General features: G+C 36.8%; 1 protein-coding gene, 1 long non-coding RNA gene and 1 pseudogene across 3 annotated transcripts; 1 reads left to right on the top strand and 2 right to left on the bottom strand.

Moving 5' to 3' along the window:
* Positions 1-6340: 6340 nt before the first annotated feature.
* Positions 6341-9040, bottom strand: LOC148191269 (multiple organellar RNA editing factor 1, mitochondrial-like). The gene is made up of 5 exons (XM_088101686.1): positions 8567-9040; positions 8174-8271; positions 8023-8088; positions 6821-7862; positions 6341-6587 (listed from the first exon to the last, which is right to left on the bottom strand). The coding sequence occupies exons 1-4, from the start codon at positions 8929-8931 to the stop codon at positions 7603-7605; spliced, it is 789 nt and encodes a 262-aa protein (XP_087957812.1). The 5' UTR covers positions 8932-9040; the 3' UTR covers positions 6341-6587; positions 6821-7602.
* A 2580-nt stretch (positions 9041-11620) lies between these two features.
* Positions 11621-24512, top strand: LOC148191267 (ribosome biogenesis protein BOP1 homolog; annotated as a pseudogene). Its single transcript, XR_015782904.1, has 18 exons — positions 11621-11743; positions 11837-11971; positions 12071-12154; positions 12255-12397; positions 13162-13279; positions 13395-13496; positions 13594-13743; positions 13857-13965; positions 14040-14142; positions 14256-14406; positions 14489-14621; positions 14737-14843; positions 15089-15159; positions 21756-21822; positions 22347-22574; positions 22681-22765; positions 23212-23390; positions 23970-24512. The product of XR_015782904.1 is annotated as a ribosome biogenesis protein BOP1 homolog (transcript).
* Positions 17444-21816, bottom strand: LOC148191268 (uncharacterized). The gene is made up of 2 exons (XR_015782905.1): positions 20936-21816; positions 17444-18595 (listed from the first exon to the last, which is right to left on the bottom strand). It is a non-coding gene; the product is annotated as an uncharacterized LOC148191268 (long non-coding RNA).
* Positions 24513-25520: the final 1008 nt, after the last annotated feature.

Here is a 25520-nt window from a genome sequence, read left to right as displayed (position 1 = left end):
TTAAGGCTGAAGGATTGAGACCTAGCTGCCGAACGCTTTAGGCCGAACGTCTATAAGAAAGGCCGAACGGTCAAGGAAAAGCTGTCGAACGTCAGGGCGCTGAATGGCTGATCGTTGGAAAGTTTGATGTCACGGGTGGCCGAACGAAATATGCCGAAACGCCGAACGTACATGAGGCTGTGGCCGAAAGCAGGAACGCTTGAGGTCGAAAATTGCCGAACGGCAATCAGACCGAATGGCCGAGCGGTTGAGGTCGAGTGGCTGACCGCATGGCCGAACGGTTGATTGTTTGAACACGTGAGACACTGGTCGAACGACTATTGAAGCCAAGAAAACGAATGACATTGAGGCCGGATGGCTTATCATCAATTGGGTCGAACGGCCGTGGCGCTCGAATTCTGGAGCGCTCGCTTCGATGCATGGCCGTGCGCCATAGACCGACTTGTCGAACGTCGATGAGACGGATGGTCGAACCACGGATGGCCGAACGTTGGAGTATTTGAGGACGACGACCTGACAATATGTGAGGCTGGATGAACGAGTGGTGGAACGCTCATGGCTACTGAATGAACGTGAGGTCTGTTCAGAAGGGTGGGTGATCGAGGATGGCCCAATGCCAAGATGGCGAATGCCAGGACCTATGGGCGGTCATTAGTAAGGACGAACGTCCTTGTGACCGAATTCTGGAACGCTCGAGATACGGATGGCCGAACGGTAGAGGTCGAGTGACCGGACGTCAAGGGGGTCGAATTGCTGAACATTGGGAAGCTTGGGACAACTGGTGGCCGAACGACATATTCCTAAAGGCCGAGAGTCAATGAGGCTGAGTAGCCAAAAGCAGGAACACTCGAGGTCGAAAATTGCCGAACGGCAATGAGACCACATGGCCGAACGGGTGAATGTTTGAACGTATGAGACCATGTGTGGCCGTGCGCTAGAGACCGAACGGTCAAGTTCAATCTGCCGAACGTCATTGAGAAGATTGGTCGAACGGTTGGCCAAGATGCCAAACGTTAATGAAGCGATTGGCCGAACGGTTGGCCAAGATGCCGAACGTTATTGAGGCGGTTGTACCGAGTGGACGAACGATTGCGGCCACGAAATGGTCGTGAGATACACTCGCCCTTGTCGATCGACCTAGACGGACGACCGTGGAGTGCGGCTCGTTCTTGATGGTCGATCCCGATATTGTCGAACGGTGATGAGGAAGGTTTTGTCGACCGGTCACGGTCGACGTTCTGTCTTGCTGTCGACCAAGGTGGACGACCTAGGTGGTGGCTAATTCGTGATGGTCGACCAGGAAATGGTCGCTCGGTCTTGCTGTCGACCAAGGTGGACGACCTTGGAGTGTGCCGAATGGTTGATCGCCAGGGAGGGTCGAATGGTTGAACATCAGTGTGGTCGAACGCTGGAACGTTTGTGACCATGGATGGTCGAGCGTCATTAAAGCCGAAAGGCAGAACGTTTGGCGAGGCTGATCACTGGACGCTTGAAGCCGCACGTCCGTTAGGTGAAATAGCCGATCATTAGTAGGGCCGAACGTCATGGAGGTTTAATAGCCGAGCATCTCAGTTTGGTCGAATGACCGAATGGTGGTGGATCCGAATTGCCGAATGAAGGAGTATTTGAGGCCATGAATGACCGACAACGGAGTGCGGCTCGTTCTTGGTGGTCCAACCGGAAATGATTCAGGGTCGTTCCGAGTTTGAATTTTGGGGAATAGAATTTGGGTTAGATGACGTGGAGGCAGAACTGAACGACGCGTGGATTGCGCGAGGGTTGCGGAAGACGTGGAGAATGGGTCTGACCAGGCACCGAAAGGGTTTACCCTGGGTGACAACCGTCTCCTTCCCGCCGCTCTGTAAAATTCTTTCTGCCCCAAAAAACCCTAGAATTAGCCACACTGCGGAACGGCCGATTATGAGTTTGTTGTCGATGGAAGCCGCGATCCAAGGTGATCGAAGATCATGGAGTCCCCAGGCTTGGGATGGACTGGCGGATTTGTGGTGGCCTTGTTTGGCGGTGAGTATTTAGGTTGGGAAGAAGTGTTGGAGACAGCGCAAATTGGAGATGCAAGTGTTGCCGCTGGTGAAGGCGGCGCTTGTCTGAGTCGAGGCGGCGGTGGAGGATGATTTCGCCGGTGTAGCGAGAGTCATGGTCGTAGAAGACACCGAGCCAATTGTCGTGGCAATTGGTGCTGGTCTGGGAATGGTATCCTGATAAAGACGACGTCAGTGGTGGTGGAAGAAGGAGAGAAACTCGCCGGAGGCTCCATTCGGTCTGGCGATGACGGTGGCGTCAATGGCTCACGTTGGTGAATCCTGGGGACAATATAGCGTCTGGTGGCGCGACGGAGGGTGATGGGCGAACCCGATTTGGGGGTGCAGGAATCGAAAGCCGAATCCTAGTTTGAAACCCGCAGAGTACAAAGCAGATTCCACGAAGCTGAGAGGCTACTGTCTTTGGTACACGTTGGGTGCAGTTTTCAGAAAAGATGTTGCCTTTGAAGACGAAGAGTGAGAACCTGAGCTCAATTTGGGGATTTAGGTTTTCACTTTCGCTTTCTGAGAAACGATCCTGGTTAGGTTTTACAGAGTTTTTCTCATTTGTCCACCATTGTTGAGGGAGGTGAATGATGAGTTTAAGAATGTTCTTGCGCCGGATCTGACCCGCAAAGGGGTGTGATTTCGCTTGTTTGCTCACTGGCACGATTTCGCAGAGGTGCTCGTGGTGGCGTGAATGGCTCGCGGAGGAGAATCTTGGCAGTGATGCATCGATTTGATGGAGTAGCTCTTTTCGAAAAAGTGATTCCTCGAGGCCGGGTGCTCCTCTTGCGGTTTTTGTGAGATGACACTCGGCCCCACGGTGGGCGCCAAAATGTTTCGGTGTACATTTTCCTGCGTGTCTTTACTGTTCTTGGCTGTCTGGGTTGCTTGCTGTTCTTCAATTGTTGTTCTTCATATTCGCCAAAGGAGGGGAGGTACCTGCAAAGATACTCCGACGCTCAAGTCAGGTATGAGTTATGGAGCTGAAGCTCAGAAGAGAGTAATTGGATACTGCTCTGAAATATTATTCAGGATCTCTAGAGCATAAAGAGAACGTACCTGGACTTTGGTCCTGTCACTGTATTTATAAGCAAAAATAAAAATAACCACCTTACCTAAAAATGTGGTTAGTGGTTTTAACTGTCTAAAATATCTAAGATATTTATGTTATTACATAAATATCCTTACTACATAACAAGGCGTATTAGTGTGCGTAGATGGGGATTAATTTTAGAATCGAGTAATAGGAAGGAAAAAGGTGTAACTTAATTACGATGCAGTATAACATTTCTCAGTAGTAGTCTGATCAAAACGCGATTAAAATAGAAGTAATGTGTTAGGATATAAAGAATTCATTAACATGATTAGAATATCATTGGTTAGTTAGTTGATTAGATGGGTTGATTAAATACTAATAGGGGATGAATGAAGTAAAGGGGAGATAAAAAATTGTTACTATAATGCATTGACTCCTTTTAGAGGGGAAACCATTTTTCCTTTTTATTCAATACAAAACTGTTTCAACTTTCAGTTTCCCTAAAGTTGGCCAGACCTGCGAAATCTCCAATAATCAAGGAGAATTAGGTTGGAGCATTGGAAAACATGATATGCAACTGATAAAATAGCTTTCATTTCTAACAAAATAGGAAAAATCAACCATCTCCGTACCTTTACTAAGGCGTTCATGATGCGTTAATGGCGACACCATATTCGGGATTTTGTGCATGCTTATTAGTTTGATCGAAAACCTAATTAATGGAAAACAGGAGTCCAGACAAAACATACGATTTAATACTTAGTGATAACCATAACAAATAAATTAATCTATAGTTTGATTACAATAGCAGAAAAAGAATCCAGCTGTAAAGTGTGTTGCTACTCCGAATCCAGCTGTGGAACTGCCATTAACTGCTGAAAATGTAGAAAGTGTATTGGATGAAATTCGACCGTATCTCATTGCAGATGGTGGAAATGTGGCTTTACATGAAATTGATGGCAATGTTGTGCGGTTGAAGCTACAGGGAGCATGTGGTTCGTGTCCAAGCTCTGTTACAACAATGAAATTGGGCATTGAGCGTCGACTGATGGAGAAGATCCCTGAAATAGTGGCGGTTGAACCGATAGCTGATGAAGAAACTGGTCTTGAACTAAATGAAGAAAACATAGAGAAGGTTAGTTCTGTGTTCATCATTTACTGTTCATCATGTACTATTCATTAATACATAATCATTTTCACCATTCATAAGAAAACCACCAAGACCGAACGTTCTGTCCCCAAAGACCGAGGACGAACGCTGTAAATGAGACCCAAAAGACGCTCGTTCGTATCAGAGTACGAACGGCAGAGAAACAGTTACCTTCCGGAATGGTCGAGTAAGGTACTGTTAATTGGACGGACGCTACTTTGAAGGAGAAGAGTACGAGCGCACAAAATAATACCGAGCGTCATTCAGGACGAACGCTCAGCATAAGACCGAGCCTCATTTGATCGAGCGTTCAGAACAAGGCCGAACACCATTTAGAGCGAACGCTCGGTATGAGACCGAGTCTCATTTAGGACGAACGCTCAGTTCAAAACAGAGCACCATTAGGACGAGCGTTCAGTATAAGCCGAACACCCTTTTGGACGAGCGCTGTTGTGAGACCGAACGCTATTCTGGGCAAACGTTAGATTGGAGACCTATCGTCAAAAGTACGAACGTTAGGTGTGTATCAAAAGTACCAGATGCACAGTTCTTGGCCGAACGCTCAAGCGAAGTATTTTAACAGGAGGACGCTCGTCCTCAACTAGGATTCCATCCGGATGATAGAATCCCATTTCCATTTTGTTCACCAAGAAAACCGAACGGTCAGTGACCGTTTCAGTAACGAGCGTCAAATATTATAGGATTTAAAGAATAGAAATTTATCAAAGAATACTCAGATACAAACAGTGCTTGGCCGAACGCTCAAGCATAGCATTTTAATGATGAGGACGCTCGTCCTCAACAAGGGATCTAACCAAATGAAGGAATCCCACTTCAACTATTTTCATCAAGAAAACCGAACGGTCAAGGACCGTTCAGTAACGAACGCACAGGCAAAGTATTTTAGCCGAGGACGCTCGTCCTCAACCAGAGTTTTATTTTTATTTATTGTTTATGTTTTTGTTTTTATTTATTGTTTATGTTTTTATTTTTATGTTTTTATTTTTATTTATTTTTATGTTTTTATTTTTATTTATTTTTATGTTTTTATTTTTATTTATTTTGCTGTTTATATTTTTTTTTTTTTTTTTTACGTTTTTATTAAATATCTATACTTATGTTACATACTTTTGTTTTTGTATTTTATTTCGTTTATGTTTTCATTAAATATCTATACTTATGTTACATATTTTCGATCTCTGTGCTGGAGGATAATCGTTCTGACATTATTGATTTTTTGAAAGAAATAACTTTTGATGAAATTATATTTATCTTTTGGACTGAAACTATATTACTTTGTTTCATGTGTTTGGATATATCTTTTACACTGTCTAATATACGATTATGTATAAGTTTCATCAAGTTTCTCAGCCGAACAATCACTCAAGACCTTTGTGATACCAATGGCATTAATCTTCAGAAGGATTTTTGTTTATATTTGGTGTGATATAACTAGTACCTTGTAAATAAAATTCCTTTGCCGATTAAGAAAATATACTACTACCCCTACCTTTTCATAATGTTGCAGCCAAATTTTTATGTTTTGGTAAAACCATATCGAGTGTGTTACCAACAGTCTCAATACTTTTTTGTCAATTAATCGATTTTCTTAATCTTCAATAAAACATTTATTATTCATTGAAAGAGTGATTTGTGTTACTAAAATTGATTTAAAATATAATATTTATTGTTCTTCGTGTAAAGAAGTTTTAGGCTACAGGATTGTACGTGGTGAGAGTTCATATATCCATGTCATTTCAACTTATAATAAAAGACTGATTTTCCATGGGAACCTCAACATTTACGGTTAACATAAGCCATGGACATTTCGAAAATGTTGTTATGCCTACGAAATTCTCGGTCACTAGCACAAGAACCCTTTTACCTGATCCTTTTCTTATTGACTTCAACAGCACTTCTCACTAACTACTATCATTTGAAGAAGTAGATCTTCCAAAACTTAATATATGCCAAAAGAGTAAGAGACATGGCTGCTGGCTGTGAGCTATGCACTAGGCTGGCCATGGAAACTGACCAATTTGCCACATGAAACAGCAAATTCACAATTATTTTTTGTTCCATTCGTCACAACGAGAACGGAAAGAGGAGTAAGAGAGCAAAGCACCACGTGAAATTCACAGTTCAACCATGTTCAAAAAAACAAGGTAGCCAGTACTAACTTACATACCACATTCAACTTTGTCACAACAGTGCATGAACTAAATTAATCGATACACACGCACAGCTCAATGAATCAATATTCCACCAAGGGAAAGGACATGCAAATCAGCTTAGAATGTGATTAGTACTTTAATACAAGCCGCCCACATGCCTCAGACTACTCTCAATATCTTCTCTGCAGAAAAGAAAAAAGAAAAATACAAAAACAAGTCACCTTTAGTATTGATCGAGACAAAGTTGATAATTTTTCCAACAGAAAAGAATACGTAAGATCTAGCCTCAATGAATACAGTTTCCCGCAAGAAAATTTTTTGAACTAAATATTAGCATCAATTTTTATCTCTATTCTGACTAATTTGACCAATAAACAGAAACTTGAATATACTCAATTTTGGGTAAGTAGAATACCTGTCCGGTAAAATTGTCTGGGCCAGAAGGTGGATGTTGAGACCCTGTCCGTTCTTTGGCAAGATGAGTTTACTGCTTAGCCTGTTCAAATTCCTCCATGTATGTTGGCTTGAAATTCATCGTATATGACGGTACAAAAGTGTCACCCCTGACATCTGAAGTACCATGCCTAGGCACAGGATCTCTTCTTTCTCCTTGTCCCGGTCGTCCAATGTTCTGCTGTGGCATATAACTCCTTTCCCCTTGTCCTCCTGGAGGTCCAAAGCCCTGCTGCTGAGCATATTGTGGATAATTCTGCGGTGCTTGATCAAAGGTCAGTTGGGGGTATAATTTTGCGATGCCAGATCATAGTTCTGTTGGGGTGGATAATTTTGCAACCCCTGACTATAGTTCTGTTGGGGTGGAAAATCAGGTGATGCCTGACCATAGTTCTGTTGTGGGGGTAAATTGGGTGATGCTTGGCCATGATTTTGTTGGGGAGGATAGTTTTGTGATGTCTGGCCATATTTCTGTTGTGGTGGATAATTCTGAGATGCTTGGCCATAACTTTGTTGGGGAGGATAGTTCTGTGATGTCTGACCATATTTCTGTTCTGGTGAATAATTCTGAGATGCTTGGCCATAATTCTGTTGGGGTGGATAACTTTGTGATGCTGGGCCAAAGTTCTGTTGGGATGGATAGTTTTGTGATGCTTGGCCAAAGTTCTGTTGGGGTGGATAGTTTTGTGATGCTTAGCCAAAGTTCTGTTGGGGTGGATAGTTTTGTGATGCTTGGCCATAGTTCTATCGAGGCGGATACTGCTGTGGTGATGCTTGACCATAGTTCTGTGGGGGTGGATAATTTTGTGGAGGCGCATAGTTTCTTCCATCCCTTGGCATGGACTCCTGAGCACCGTAAGAGGGATTCCCTTGGGAGCTTGTCACTGGATTCTCTTGTCGGTTGTACTGACCAGGACTCCTATTCCGGTCTCGTCTTCCCTGATTTCTCCCATACTGTACTGGTGGAGGTCGGGGGATAATGGTTCCATTAATGTACTGATCTCCTATTTATCAACCACGAAAACATGCGTTGCAATCAAAAAGGGTAGCAAACTATTGAAGTCACATGATACAATTAATACTGAAATTGAACAAGAAATGAAGACATCCAATCAACTTCTTAAGCATGGAGAGATCTTCTGAAAAGAAAAAAAAGAATCATACCCCCGTACTGCTTGTTCACTGGATCAATATAGGAATCGGGTAGCACAAAGATGACTCCAGGAAGACCTGTTCAGATGCAACAAATCAAACATAAAATTCTATCTTCTCGACAGTAAGATGGAATTCGAGAGTGGGAAACGGGAACAAATACCTTCAAATTTTTTAGACTCTTCTTCGGTCATGACTGCCTGAAAGCCTATGTAAGTTGTTGTGCTGCACGCATATATCTTCTGCTTCGCTTCTTCCACACTAAAAAAACACATATTTAAGTAAAGACCACTACGAACAGATCCACACAGTATCCAACACGCTCTCAACTAAAAATGAATTAAAAACCACAGCATGTCATGGGGCTTCTAATTTTTAATCAACGAACTTCACTCATGATTTCGTGGTTATCAATAAATTTAGGTTAATAATAGAGTGTGTTACTGGCCCTCCTCGATATTTTTTCACAATATAACCTGTTTCAGGACTATGAGGACGAGGACAATAATCAAAACATTGTGATAGGAAGAGTGGTACAAGACATGACGGGAGAAACCTGATGTTGAGGCCTTTGGCACAAGTTTCCTCGTAAACACGAACCATTTCTTCGGGAGGGGGTTTGTTGTCCCTGGGGAAGTCCATGACGAAGAGCCAATGGTTGTAGTCGCAGCCCTCGAAGAGAATGGTATCGGGACCTATCTCTTCGGGGATGTTGCTCTGCGAGGATCTAACAGAGAGGAGAGAAGTTGAAGATGATCTGAAAGAACGGGACTGAACCACCCCCTTCAGAGAGTGGCAATTCCATGAAACGGCGCACCTGATAGGGGCGGAAAACGATGGCGCATGCGTGGCGGAAACGGACTGGGTGACGCCGGATAGTGCTCTGAGGGTTCGGCGGAGGCGAATTAACGACGACGCCATGAGAGATGGTAGGGTTTTGGAAGATTAGGGTTTTAGGAATCTCTTTCTTGAAATCTTTGAGACTGAACCTCCTTCAATGGGTTAGTAAGGGATATGTAAGTCACTTGATAGTGTCACGCAATGCACCCGCTTTGATTAAGTATTCTATATAGAATTAAATAAAATAATATTTTTCTTTGATTAATTAATTAAAACTTTAAGCAATAACGTACGTATGAAATATATAATCCAGGTTTTGTTACTTCTTTAGTAATTTTAATTCAGCCCATTTATTTTTAATTGTTTTTATACAAATTTATATTAATTTAAAACTATTTGATATTTTATATATATATATATATATATATGTATTATAGTTGGGTTGACAAAATTTTCTTTTATAAATATACTTGAAGGGACTAAATACATTAAAGTTAAAAAAAAGGATTATTTTATTTATATATTAATTTTTTAAAAATAAAAGATAATTGGGCGAAGGCCGCCTAAAGCTTAAAAAAACTCCATACATATATAAATTAATATACTAATATAAATATAAAATAACGTAACTAAATTAATATTATACAATATTATAAGTTTAACCTTAGATCAAATATATTTACAAACCTTTATTTTGAGCGATGATAACAAATCATAAACACTTATGAAATAACTTTTATAAATTACACAAATGAAATGAAAAACAAAAGGAAATAGTTAATGAACTGAATAAATTAATATACTTCTTAGACAAAAAATAATATATTTTAAATATTATTATGATAGGCTCTCCAAACTATTTTAAATACTTGAATTCTTAATATTTAATATTGATAATAAATGTTGTTAAAATATTATTTAATATAATAATAAACTTGCTTATGGATGATTTATAATTTTAAATCCTTGTTTTATTTTAATTTGTAAGATTTTATATTGTTTGTCTATGTAATATATTTGTTTAATTTGTGTGTCAAAATATTTTTTTAATATATATGATTAAAGTTGTCCTAAATGTGTAAAAGACTTATTTATATAAAATGTATTGCTAAACTTACTTTGTTCGTTTAATCAATTATGTTTTCAAATTTATATAATAATTTTGTTATAATAGTTTAATGAATGCATGAAATGAGTTTTTTAATGTGTTTCATCATATTCATCTAACTATTGGATAAAAAGCACAGTGTATTTTTTTATGTTTACTATAATTTGTTTAATCAATACATTAACAAACAAACAATATATATGGTTAGACTTATTTAATTAAAATATTTACACACTTATACAAAATTATATATATATATATATATATATATATATATATATATGATTTATGTTAATTTTTTGTATTATACAACATTATTTTAATTTTTACATAATAAAAATATGAGAAATATTCAACAATAAAAATATTTATATAATAATTAAATATAAAAATGATAAATACAACTTTTTTATTGACATTGTTTTTGCAAAAAAAAATTATTACATGACAGTTCTCTATATGATAGTATAAATAATTTATATTCCCAATATATCTATAATGTTTTTTTTAAATACTATTTTTAAGACATAAAACTAAAATATATTTTTTTCTAAATTTAATTTTATTATGGATAAAGTAATTAAAAACCATAAAAGGTTAAAATTAAAAATGAAATCTTAGTATTAAAAATAATTAATACTTTAAATTAAGTTGATCATTAATAATTTATTAAATAAAAAATAATTATAAAAATGAAATAATAAAATAAAAAACGAAATAAATAAATAAATACGAGATAACTAAGTCTGTCTTTGTTTTTCTTATTTCTATCTCAATATATATATATGAAAATAAATTAATAATTGTAGTTACATTATTAAAAAAGGTAACCACTTTTTACTATTTAGATATATATTTTTTATTTTAAATTGTAATTAGAAGTTTAACAAAATATTAAACACGTATGTCTTTTATAGATTAGAAATACATGTGTACGTGTCTATTTTTTATAATAAAAGAATTATTATTATAATAATGATTCAAATACAAATATTATTGAATTATAAATATTTTTGATAAAAAAGAGTGAGTTGTTTTTTGTTTCTTTGTGGTGTAAATAATTTTTTTATCACGAGTATTTATTTAATTTAAAAATCAATTACTTCAAAAATAAAAGTAAACAGAATTACATAAAAAAAGGAAGTAAAAGGCACCCTTCATCAATGTTAAAAATTATCTACTGTTTTATTTAAAACATAATTAAAGGTAAAATAAGAATATAAGATAAAACTATTTATATATTTCATTATAAATTTAAAACATAATTTAAAAATAAAATAAGAATATTAAATATATACATTAAAAATGTAAAAAAAAAGGAAAAAATGAAGAATTATATAATTTCATAAAACTTAACGTTATTAAGATGTTAACATTAAACCTTACAACAAATAATTAAAACTAAATCAACAAAATTATGTAATTTAAGATTTATATATATATTTTTACATTTTAAAGTGCGGATATATAATTTGATTTGCTTAAAAAAAATCATACTATGATTCCTATATTGCTTAGGGTACAATTTTATTTTCTAAAGGCAGAGTTTTATGAAGATTGGGCCTAACAAAAAAGCAAAGGCGTGGGAAATCAAATTGCGGCTGACTGAGTAACGACTCGTAAAACCCTTTCCCTCCTCAAACAAAACCCTAACGCGCCCTAACTTTGAAAATGAAGGGGAAGAAGAAGACGATGCCGAAAAACGACGTCCACGAAGAAGAAGCTCCATTGCCTTCTGATAAGGTTCCTTCGCCATCAGTATCCGATTCTGACTCTGACTACGAGGTGCTATTCTCAAGGAATTATGACTTCATATAACTTTTTGTAACTGTGACTATATACTAATGCTAGAAGTGTACTTGTGTATTCTGTTTGTAGGACTCTTCTGTAGATGATGACGAATCTTCTATCTCCCTGGATTCGCAAGCTGAATCAGAGTTCGAAGAAGGTTCCCCTGAGAATGGTAGGTCCGGCGATTTAGAAGCCGAAGGAACTGAATCTTCTGTAGACGAGGTAAACTGCCTTCTGTTCTTAATAACATGGCATCTTTAGCGAGAAGGCCGCGTTGTTGCTTTTGTTACCATAAGTAACGAGTTGAAGAAATCGTTGCAGGACATTATCAATGGTGAAGGCAGTGGAAATGAGAGCTCTGACCTCCATTAGCCAGGAGCTGAGAGTGACTCCTCCGAGGATGAGGTGATCACTGTCATTGTCTTCTGAAACAGGCTCACGTATTGGATTTTGCCTCATTCTAAGAAGCTGTGTTATGCTTACGCCATTTGTGTTCCTTTTATAGGTGGCTCCTCGAAACACTATCGGAGATGTACCTTTGAAGTGGTATCATATTGGATACGACATAAAGGGCAAGAAGATCAAGAAAAAGGAAAAGCAAGACAAGTTAGATTCATTTCTTGCAAACGTTGACGATTCTAAGAGTTGGTTAGTTTCATTCCTCATGTGCTACTTATTTCCTTCATTTCAATTTCCATTATTGTATTCTTTTCTTCTCATAATGCTTGTAAACACCAACACTCAACTTTACATCCATCTACTCAGTACACACAGAGAGTATGTTCCTCGATGTATATAATATTTTCTTTGAGACGTTACATTTGGTATCCTTTCTATTATGTTGAGGCCTAAATTTTGAATTAGCATTGTTATTTTTTAAACCCTATGCCCCTAAGCAGAACAGATTACAATACATTAAAGAAGGTAAATTGGGTAATTTTCAATAAATAAACAGTGAAGAACTATTATAGGAAGCTGGGGAAAATAGTCAATCATTTATTCAAAATGGGTTCAACCAAATGCACACTAAATATGTCTACCAAAGTCTAATAGTGGAAAAATTGGTAGAATCCTACATGTTCTGATGGAAATACCAGGACATATAGTCTAAGAACTTGAAATTTATGGGTTTAATTTTTTCATCTTTTATATATTAGCCACTTGGTTTTGAACTTTTCCATCAGCCATGGATTACAAGATAAGTATGACCATGGTATTTTGTGGTTGGGTTACAAGGGCAAAATAGCTTGTTTTTGCACGAGTCCTATTATGAAATTATTTCTTATTGGTTTCCTTTTCTCTTGTTATAAGTATAGCACGTACATCTGTGGGGGAATATTATTTTATAGTTTGTTAATGTTACTGTCCTTCTAGAAACATATTTAATCTGTCTACATTCTTAAACATTGAAGGCGGAAAATCTATGATGAGTACAATGATGAGGTAGTTGAGCTGACAAAAGATGAAATCAAACTTGTCCGTAGACTGCTCAAGAACCAGGCACCACATTCTGACTTTGATCCTTATCCGGTATGTGTTTAGTTTCCATCTTATTTTAATTTTTAGGGATTTTGAGTACAATTTTAAATATAATTAGTGTGCATAGTTTTCTTCCTAAATTTCATCTCTCCTATGTAATATTCAGGATTATGTTGACTGGTATAAATGGGAAGATGCCAAGCATCCATTGTCTAATGCTCCTGAACCAAAAAGGAGGTTTATTCCTTCAAAGTGGGAAGCTAAAAAGGTAACCATTCCTTTGTTTACTAATGTGGAGATGTTCAGGAGGACATTGGAAACAAATTGATTTTTCTTATCACTTTTAAACTTCCGTGATTCTACAGGTTGTACAATATGTTAGAGCAAGGGAACAATTACTTTTGACAAACCAAAAGAGGAAGATGGTCCATATCTCTTGTGGGGAGATGATTCTGGTTCGACAGAAAAATCAAATCATTTGGCTTACATTCCTGCCCCTAAGCAGAAATTACCTGGTATTAACCGCGACTTACATTTTGGAGAGCCAAAATCTACTAATAGATAATATTTGTTTTTGCTTCTGATTTTGGTGTACCTTGGTGATTAATAACATAATTTCATTTTGTAGGCCATGATGAATCTTATAATCCTCCTTTAGAGTACATTCCAACTCAAGAGGAGATAAATTCTTATCAATTGATGTTTGAGGAAGACCGTCCTAAGTTTATTCCAAAAAGGTACTTTGTTTCAGGGCAAACGTTTTTACTCCCTTCTTTCTGTAGTGTCGGGCTAATAAATGTTACTTGGTCAGGTTTACGTCTATGAGGAGCATCCCTTCATATGAGAATGCTATGAAGGAATCCTTTGAACGTTGTTTGGTTCTGTACTTGTGCCCTCGAGTTCGGAAAAAGCGCGTGAGTGAAATATCTGTCAGAGAACTAGTTTACTGATTTGATTTTTGGTGCGAATGTGTGTATACTATAATTGGTATAATTTGTTCACTTTTTCTTTTCTTTCTGTGTTCTAGCTTAATATTGATCCTGAATCTTTAAAGCCAAAGCTTCCGAGTCGAAAGGAGCTTAAGCCTTATCCCATAACATGGTATATTGAGTATAAAGGCCATGAAGATGCTGTTACATCAATTTCCATTGAAGCTTCAGGGCAATGGATGGCTTCAGGTATGAATATTGATGACATATATTGCTGTTTCAATTTAGGAAGGATGGAGATGGGTCTCTAACTTTTCTGCTATCTGCTCAGGTTCAAGTGATGGAACTGTCCGTGTCTGGGAGGTTGAAACTGGCAGATGTCTTAGGCGGTGGGAAGTTGGTGAAGCTGTCAGCTGTGTTTCCTAGAATCCTCTGCCTGATATGCATATTCTAGCTGTTTCTGCGTAAGTCTGATTTTATTGGCTATTAAGAGTCATATACCTTTTGTTCTATAAAATTCTTAATGTTTATATATGGTTTGATTGTGAAAATAAATCAATGGTAAATCTTTGGTTTTAGGGGACAAGATGTACTTCTACTGAACACTGGTTTGGGGGATGAAGAATTGCAGAACCAGATTAAGGAGCTTCTCTGGATTGACTCTTCAACAGCATCAGATGACTCTAGTCAGTGCTTTTGTCACTTTGGTTTTGATCTAAACATTCAATAGAAGGCTCCAAGAGACCCAAACTCTCAAGTTGGCCTATGAACCCCAACTGAGCTTTTTATTGGAAGGGGGATCGGCTTAAAGTTTAAACCTAACTGGTCACTTGGGTGAATGTTGATTTGTTATTTATATCAATGCTTATGAGATTTTATGTCCCAGAATCGTGGTTTTGTTTTTTTTTTCTAATCATGCCCGAGTTTGCAGGTGATAAAGCACCTAGTGTAAGCTGGCTTAAAGATGACAAACATATGGGTTTAAGGTTAAGGCACTTCAAGGTGTTTTCACATTTGTTTCCATTTCCATCTTGGTTCACTTGTTGATTGAATTTCTGTAGTTGTTCAATTAAACATTTGTAGATTTGTTTTTGCAAACAGTTACTGATGGACAAACGCTGAGAAGAGATCGATTGAAGATGCGCGAACACGAACCGGACCTCCTCGAAGCTTCTCCGACGATGAACGATGCAGCGGAATGATGAAAACGAAACTCTAAAATAGCTGACTCGAAGGATATGGAAAATGAACACAATGAAACCCTAGAAAATAGGGGAAACTGGATTTGGACCGATTAAACGGTAGAAATCGAAAATCAATCGGTGGAAAACAGTTTAAACAGTAGAACAATGGTTTTGATCGTTTGAATTTGAAGGAAAGTGGAAAATGAGGAGGAAACTCTAGGTTTGAGGAAGATGATCGGTGGAAAAGATGAACTGATGAGAAGGAATGAAGATCTGAGACTATAATGGTAAATCAGTGAGAAAAGGCTTGAGCGAAGGAGTATTCTTCTGATGATGCAGATCTGTGTGGGAAAGTAAGCACTGACGCGTGCTCAAAGAGCCGAATATGTGGCGACTGATATGTGGTGCAGCGTGGAAGAGAGAGAAATATGGAGCACCATGGAAATGGAAAATGGGTGCTTGGAAGGTGGCTAGAGGAAGTCTTTGGACTCTCTAGCCTGACTTTCAAGAGAAAATAGTTTCTATTTCAGAAATCCTAATTCTCATTAATCTCAAAAGTCTTTTTACAAGAGAGGAGTTGGGTATTTATAATAACCCATGCTCCTTAAGAGCTAAGCTAGAAAAGGTAAAAATACAAAAGAAAGACTAAGTCAAGTAGGATTCCATCATGCCCTCCCTCTTAAGAAAAGATTTGTCCTCAAATCTAGCAATCGCCTTATGAATAAGCTCCACACAATCTTTGGGAGCATGACCATCTTGGAGTGGCCTTATTCTTTTAGATCTAGTTTTCTTCCTCCTGGATCAAACAGGAATCTGCAATACACATCAAATATATCTTCGGTTAATATCAATCCAAGAAAGAATTTTTCTTTAAAAACAAGAGAATGAGAACTTCTAATACTTTGATTAGTAATCTTCGAAAATTTTAGAAGTCCAAATTCAATTTTATCTTGAGTTAATTGTTTGAGTTAATTGTTTTCTTAAAGATAAGAATAACTCAAGATTTGAATTGTCATATTCTGAAAATGTTTTCATGACAATTGGTTTGAAAGAAAAGTCAAAAATTGAAAAGTTATCAATTATTGGAAAAGAAGTAAAGATTTGGAAACCTTCCCTTTTAGGTTCCACCGTCTTTGAAAGAATAAGAATAGGATTTGTCATCAGTAACAATTTCTCCTTTTCTTTCTTCTCTTTTTCTTGCCTTCCTTTCTTTTCTTCTTCTTTTCTCTCTTCTCTTCTTAATTCCTCTCTTCTTCTCTCTTCTCTTTTCTCTATTTCTTCTCTCTCTCTTCTCTTCTTCTTTCCTTTCTTCCTTTCTTCCTTTTCTTTCCTCTCAATCTCTCTTTCTCTTTTCTTATCCTTGATCTCCTTTAGTCTTGCCCCAAATTCTAATTCTCTACGAAGAAACCCATGATCCTTTAAACTCTCAAGAAATAGTTTTCCATCATCAATGCAATCCCTAATTAATTCTAGGTTTCTTTTAATGCTTGAAGGCACAAACTTTCTTCTCATGCAAGCTTTTAAATCATGCCAATCACGTATGGAAGACTTCCTACCTTTCCTAACATGATATTGTCTTTCATCCCACCACTCACTTGCATTTTCTTCTAACTTAGAGAGATATATGCTAAGGAGATAATATTCACTCTCTTCATAAAACCAAGGATTTATTTTATCAATTTCTTTTTCCCAAGCTAGGTATGTTAATGCACCTATGTCTTTACCAAATGATGGAAGATTCCTAGCTTGTTTAAACATTTCATCAACTTTATCTAACCTAGAAGACCTATATGAACCATAAGAAGACATCTTTGTTTTTAAAAGTTTTCTTAATCTAAAGGGTTCAAAACTTTCACTTAGACAAGTCCCAGGTAAGAGAGATGAGCTAAAGAGCTGCTTAAGTACCAAGTCTTGCTCTTAGGCTACTAACTAATTACCCCTTAAATTAAAATCAACTTTAGAAACAAAGTACACAACTCAAACAATTAAGCACAAATAAAAGACTAGACTCTCGGACTCTAATGTGAAAAGGCTTAGAGTTTAATCCCTTTTAGCCTAATCATCCCTAAACATGAACATAAAAATCAAAGAAACAAAAACACTAAAGAAACCTGCGGACTCTAATGACCCCTACGAGAAACACAAATCAAATCAATATTAAAGTCTACTCCTATGGTGAAACTTGTAGCTTTGGCTAACAAGACACATTCACCTGTCTAGCTATGTTAAAGAAAATCAAAATAGTCAAGAAAAGTTGCCAAGAGTTTGAAAGAGCATCAAGGACTCTTCCAAAGACTTGGACTTTATAAAAGGCCCTTTTACACACAAAAATGAAACTAAAAGAAAGCTAGCCTATCAGCCTATTACACATTAAATGGGACAAAAAATTACAAAACATGTACACTGCCACGGTCAGGTACTGGTTCAGCTACAGTCCACCTTTGATGCCAAGTCCTTGTGCCAAAAAGATGTACACTCCTCCTGTTGCTGGTTCGGCCAGCTTTGTCCCCTTTTCTAGCTTCTGGTTTATCCTATAATCCCAAATGCACAAAACTGTTGTGAGTATTCACTTAGTTAAAACAAATTGCAAAAGAGGATATAGGGCAGTAAGAACTTCCCTTTCTCTTGGCTGCACAAGCTTTCCACTGAGATTTTGTTGTTGCTCAAATAATGGTGTCAACTTATAGGATTCAGTGCACAATTTACAGTATGCTACAGTACAATCAGTATGGCTTTTCCCAAACTACACAGAAAATTCACAACTAGTTCAGCAGAGAACACAATGCAAATCAATGTCAAATATGTAATTCCAACTAAACTACCAAACAGATCAGCTCTGCACACTAAAATTTCACACCAAATTTCAGCAAGGCACAAATGGAAATGGATATTAAACCAGATGCAAATAGGTGTAAATCAAAGCTGATTAAACAACCATCCAGACTAATCAAAACCTGACCAATCCAATGCAATGCAGAATCAATTCCAATTCAGAGTCAGATTCAGATTGGCTAATCCTAGTGTACAAAAATTACCATACCAGATCAACTTCCAAATAATGCTAAGCAATACAGGCTATAACAGGAACAGTTCAACCACAACAGAAGTAATTTAAGATGAAAGAAACTCCCTTCAGTTTAACACTCCCACGTGAATTGCTTTTGCTTCTGGTTGCTTAAGCTAAACTCTGTTGAGGTGCTATCAGTGAAGGTTCTGGTCTGCACTCCCAAATCCCACTCAATGCTGCAGTTTATCTATACACCAAGATCCCAGAGAAACAAAAGAATTAGTATTTATAACAGCACAGTTCAGATTGGATTATTATCAACACAGAAAACAAATCCCATCCCTAATTTAACTTTCTCCCTGCATTGGTGTTTTTGAACCCTTAAAGGATTATTGCAGCTTCCAAACAACAATTACAACATCCAATTTATGAGCCAGAATTGAATCAAAGAAATAGTTTGCCTACGTTAAATCTGCTAAGCCAACAATAATACTAGACCAGCACTATCACTTAATGTATGAATGTCCAAACTTGCTAAACCAAATTCAATTTTCAGGAACAGTTAAACCATATGATATCCAAGCAGAATATTCAATCCAATATGGTTAACTATTTCTAATCAGGCACCAATATAGCACGAAACTACACAACAGAATAAAAAAAAACTCCCTATTCAACTTGGTGTAGTTTATGAAGGTAGCAAAGCTCCTTTTTCTCCACTGTAGGTATTCTTGTGTTAGACTTCCCACATGTGCAAACTGCTTTTGAACAGTGTTAATCAGAACAAAATCTGCACAACTAAATGGTCAGCACATTGCAAGTTCAGAAGTTATTTCAGCACTTAAACAAGAACACACTCTCAACAAGAAATTTGGCTCTTAGATGCAGCCACACAAAACTCACAAAAATCAGTCTCTCTTAAAGCTTAAAGCACTCAAAATGGAAAGGTTTGGAAGGGAAATTCTCCCTTGGCAGTACACAACTGGAGAGTATTCCAGACCACCACCACCTAAAATGCTACCAAGCACACAAACCTTCTTTCAAATTCCAGAAACCAGAGTGTAACAAGCTTCTCAATCAAGAATGGCTAGGCTAAGGTCAAAATCAGAAACCAGAACAGAACAGCCACAAATAAGGACAACACAGCAGAGAAACTGACTCAAGATCAGATTATGAAAGCAAACAAAAGCTCAATTACAGAACAGCAGATCAGAGTTTACACGTGCACTGAGACAAAACCAGAGTTATCAACCAAGACAAGCAAGAAACAAAGCTTTTGATCAAAGTAAGCACAACAAATAGAACCTATGGAATAGAACTAGAACAGATTTTAAAAACAATAAAAAGGACTTAAGTTGAACCAGTTATGACTAAAGAAAGTTATATCTGATTTGATTTTGGCAGAAATAGTTTACTGAAACAGTGAACAATAATGTGAATTGCACCAATTCTCTTTGCTCTTTTTTTTTTTTTTTTTTTCAATTTGATAGCCAAATCTGAGTTGGATAACAGTTTAGCACTTGCTATTTTTAGTCACAATTCACAACAGATCACCTAATCAGTTTTGCAACTTAATCAGACTTTTGCCAAAGGAAAGTGAACATGGTTCAACTCAAAAAAAAATCTAAAGGAAAAACAAGAGGTTAATCACTCTCAGCCACAATTATAATTTCAATATCACTGGTTTAGGCTTCCTTGAGTGACCAAAAATTTATTCTCAATTGCAGAATTGATAACAAAGTGAAAACAGTGAATGCACATTATGGATCACACACTCAGAAGTTCAAACTAAGTTCAATCACTGTTGTAAACAGTTTTAATGCAATTCTGCAGATTCATATACCTCAATAGATGCCAATGAAACGAAGACAATACTGGAAAAAATATTTGAATCAGAACTTGGCAAAGAATTTAAAACCAAGTATGAATGACTCACAGACTCTTCAAAGAAAAACCAGTTCGGTGTAGCTGGCCAAATCACAAATCTGTTGATTAATCAATGTGCAACCGAGCTAGGCTGAGCCTTTCATTGCTCACTTGGTATGCACTTGTTATTGATTAGGCAGAAACCAAGCAAAGCTATCATTAAACAGATTCAAAAACATGAGATTCATTATCTCTACCACTGAAATCTGCCACCAAGCTCATTTATCTAATTGTCATAGCTTATATATGGTGAACAGAACTTACTCAGTGCAGGCAACTCAAATGAATCACAAAACACAAACATCAGCTAGTTAAACTCGAATTTAATTGACAACTAAAACAATGTAACATGACATAGACAAAACAGAAATGGATTTAGAAATTAAAAGACTCAAACAAAGAAGATTCACCGAATTAAAATGAACTAAGACTCAAAGTAATGACTCCAGGCACAGAACAAATCAGAACACTCAAGACAATGAAGGCAAATAATGAACACCTCAGAAATGAAAAGAAACAACACAAAATACTCAGAGTCAAAATCAAACCGATACATAACTAGAAACAAAAACAGAGACGCGAATCAAACGCAAGAACTGAAGAATCGAAACAACTCAATAATGGAAGAAAACTCAGAACAGAGACGAACCGAGATACTTACCTCTGAAGCGTGCTCGAACCTGAGCTCTGATACCACTTGATGGACAAACGCCGAGAAGAGATCGATTGAAGATGCGCGAACACGAACCGGACCTCCTCGAAGCTTCTCCGACGATGAACGATGCAGCGGAATGATGAAAACGAAGCTCTAAAATAGCTGACTCGAAGGATATGGAAAATGAACACAATGAAACCCTAGAAAAGAGGGGAAACTGGATTTGGACCGATTAAACGGTAGAAATCGAAAATCAATCGGTGGAAAACAGTTTAAACAGTAGAACAATGGTTTTGATCGTTTGAATTTGAAGGAAAGTGGAAAATGAGGAGGAAACTCTAGGTTTGAGGAAGATGATCGGTGGAAAAGATGAACTGATGAGAAGGAATGAAGATCTGAGACTATAATGGTAAATCAGTGAGAAATATAACCTGATTTTGACGGTGGAGACGTGAGAAAAGGCTTGAGCGAAGGAGTATTCTTCTGATGATGCAGATCTGTGTGGGAAAGTAAGCACTGACGCGTGCTCAAGGAGCCGAATATGTGGCGACTGATGTGTGGTGCAGCGTGGAAGAGAGAGAAATATGGAGCACCATGGAAATGGAAAATGAAAAATAGAAAGGGTGCTTGGAAGGTGACTAGAGGAAGTCTTTGGACTCTCTAATCTGACTTGAAGAGAGAATAGTTTCTATTTCAGAAATCCTAATTCTCATTAATCTCAAAAGTCCTTTTACAAGAGAGGAGTTGGATATTTATAATAACCCATGCTCCTTAAGAGCTAAGCTAGGAAAGGTAAAAATATAAAAGAAAGACTAAGTCAAGTAAGATTCCATCAGTTACTGCTGTAGAATGGCACCAGAAAGGTGACTACTTTTCAACAGTGATGCCAACAGATATCCTTTTTAAGTGTTTCTTCTGATCAATTTATGCATACCTAATTATTCATTGGTTTATTGCTCAACACTACATGTCTCTGGTGATGATTGTTTTTCCTTTATATTTTTTGGTATATTATTGACTTTTGTTATTGTTGGGTGTATGCAAATAAATGTGCACGTGCTTTCATTGCACAAATATTAGTGCAACATATCTGGATGGCAAGGGAATCTTATTTTGTTCAACACAGCACTAGGCATGGCTGGCTTTTAACTTCAATTAGAATAAACATAACCTTTTGGCCTTGAGCTGCTATTTGTCGTGTTATTCCTCCTGTTGCATGCCATGCATCATTAATGGCTGTGTTTAGAATGTGGTTTCTTTACCTATGGAATTTACTGAAAACAAATCGTATTGAACCAGTTCTTGATTACCAAATTTTTAGCTGAATTGTTTTCTGACTGAATTATATGAAATTTAGAGGGATATAAATATATTAAACTAAGGGGTTGGTTGGTTTTTTCCTTGACAATTTCTTTACGTGAGTCCAGAGCAGTTTTGATACACCAGTTATCCAAGAAGCTTACGCAAAAACTTCCTTTCAAATTACATGGACTTGCTGTTAGGTCAACCTTCCATCCATCCCGTTCCATCTTCTTTGTTTGTACGAAAAAGAACGTTCGTGTGTATGACTTATTAAAAACTAAGGTCATAAAAAAGCTTGATACTGGGCTTCGTGAAGCCTCGTCTATTGCAGTTCATCCTGGAGGTATGATTATTGTTGTCATAGAATTATATTGTAATCACTTCCTCTTCTACTCATAAAATGCAGAATGTTACTCATCATAATTGTTTGTCGTATGTATTCCATGCAGGTGATAATTTAATTGTGGGTAGCAAAGAGGGCAAGATGTGTTGGTTTGACATGGACCTTTCATCTAAACCATATAAAATTCTTAAGTAAGTATTTTTTTTTCTGCTAATTGAAGGAATGCAAACTCGTTACTTTTTTTTGTGCCAGAGTAGTTCTCTGCTTGTGAACGCACAACTTATTATATAGTATTGGGCTATAAAGCCTTCCATGTCCTTTACCAATTTGTGTGGTAGCTGATTAGAAAATTAGCTATGCCAGTGAATGTGTCAAATTATGTTGATGTTATATTATGATAACAGCTCCCCCATTCATTATGTTTAAATTACAATTTCCTGTTTAATTGGGATATCGTTTGAAATTTTAAATTTATTATAACATGATGAGTTCCCTTTGTGTTAGCATGGCCACTTCATATATATAGCTACAAAATTTCATTATTTGAAAAAACTAAACTAACAGGGCGTAGAGGACATAAAATAACTATGGTTTATTTTTTGTATTGGTCAACGGTTTAATAATTTTATTGTTGCAGGTGTCACCCAAAAGATATCAACAATGTCATCTTTCACCGCACATATCCATTATTTGCTTCATGTTCAGATGACTGCACTGCATATGTTTTTCATGGAATGGTTTATTCTGATCTCAATCAAAATCCCCTTATTGTTCCTTTGGAAATTCTTCGTGGTCATACCAGTTCAAATGGCAGAGGTGAGTCTTTATGTTAATAAATTTGGGATCCAATTTTTTTTGAAAGATCAGACCAACTTAAAAAATAAACGAGTCCAGTGTTTTAACTATCAAATCAGTTCAGGATAGAAGGATCAGAGGAGCCTAAATGTTATAGCCTTGTCTAGAAAGGGAAAAAAACAAGTCAAGCATTTGAAAACTATAAAATCAGTTTAGGATAGTACTTGGTAGGAGGATAAAAATATCCAAACTATAGTACTTTTTATGTTATAATAATGGCACAGTCTTGTTTACAGATAAATGGATACTCGTTATACTGGCTGCTTTGGTTCTAGATGATTGATTCATTAGCATAGGAAAAATAAACAGTCTCTGAATGATCAGTCCAACCTTCCAAGCATTTTGTTGGCCTTTGTTTTCATCTTTATGCAATATGTAGATGTAATCTGTTCTCACGATTGTCGTTATTTGATAAACCAACCCTGAGTATGTGGTTGGTTGATGATTGCCCATTACATTCTTATCTGACAATGCATTCGAGAACAATTACTTATATGCTAAATACTTCTTGATCTTACTTGGAAGTTGTCTGCATTGCAGGGATACTAGACTGTAAATTTCACCCTAGACAGCCATGGTTATTTACAGCTGGTGCTGATAAACTGATCAAACTTTACTGTCATTAGTATAAATACGGATATACAGGCGTGTGATTGGTCGACAAAATCTAGGATGGTAGCCTGCAACTTTTCAACAATTTTGTTCCTCATTTCTTAAATAGAAAACACTGCAAGGCAAAATGAAGGGCACCCAAAATAGCGAGGTTCTTGCTCTGGTTTTTTGAATTGTTTTTGTTTTTCACACATATTTGTCGTTCTAAAATCTTTAGCCGAAGTATCATTCCAGGAATTCATATCCACAAAACCTCGCTTGCGGTTAGAATAGAACTGCATTTTTTATGTAACATGTCAGGTATGAGAAACCAAATTATTCGAAGACACCCAGCGCATGCTATTTGAGGGAGATTGAATGTGGCATTCTGTTTGGTTGTATTATAGTTAAAAACATCGAGTAATACTGTTTACAGTTTGTGTACCTTTTTAAAAGACGTCAATTACTGAGTTTGCAGTTTCGACGGTGTAATGAGGCTTGCCACAAGAAATGAGCGCAATTATTCCGTGTTATGAAACACAAGATTTATTATAGAGACTACTGGTAAATTTATATTATTGCTTTAAATCTGCGCAATTGTGTTTAAAATTGCGTTGTAGTAATTGGGTATCTCGAGTAAATTATGTTTGTACATTGCCAAATTAGGCTTCTTACCGTTCTTTGAGGAAAATGTTCGCATTAACCAAGTATCAAGACAGCGATGCAAAAGATTGTTCTGAATGATAAAAACCCACAGTTGTACTTATGAAATAGGCGTATTAGTGTGCGTAGATGGGGATTAATTTTAGAATCGAGTAATAGGAAGGAAAAAGGTGTAACTTAATTACGATGCAGTATAACATTTCTCAGTAGTAGTCTGATCAAAACGCGATTAAAATAGAAGTAATGTGTTAGGATATAAAGAATTCATTAACATGATTAGAATATCATTGGTTAGTTAGTTGATTAGATGGGTTGATTAAATACTAATAGGGGATGAATGAAGTAAAGGGGAGATAAAAAATTGTTACTATAATGCATTGACTCCTTTTAGAGGGGAAACCATTTTTCCTTTTTATTCAATACAAAACTGTTTCAACTTTCAGTTTCCCTAAAGTTGGCCAGACCTGCGAAATCTCCAATAATCAAGGAGAATTAGGTTGGAGCATTGGAAAACATGATATGCAACTGATAAAATAGCTTTCATTTCTAACAAAATAGGAAAAATCAACCATCTCCGTACCTTTACTAAGGCGTTCATGATGCGTTAATGGCGACACCATATTCGGGATTTTGTGCATGCTTATTAGTTTGATCGAAAACCTAATTAATGGAAAACAGGAGTCCAGACAAAACATACGATTTAATACTTAGTGATAACCATAACAAATAAATTAATCTATAGTTTGATTACAATAGCAGAAAAAGAATCCAGCTGTAAAGTGTGTTGCTACTCCGAATCCAGCTGTGGAACTGCCATTAACTGCTGAAAATGTAGAA

Source organism: Vigna umbellata, chromosome 11, assembly GCF_029865625.1.
Source record: "Vigna umbellata cultivar VRB3 chromosome 11, Vumbellata_1.0, whole genome shotgun sequence".
Classification (NCBI taxonomy): Eukaryota; Viridiplantae; Streptophyta; class Magnoliopsida; order Fabales; family Fabaceae; genus Vigna; species Vigna umbellata.
Note: the sequence above shows the minus strand (reverse complement) of the source record. Positions and strands in the feature narration are given on the sequence as shown.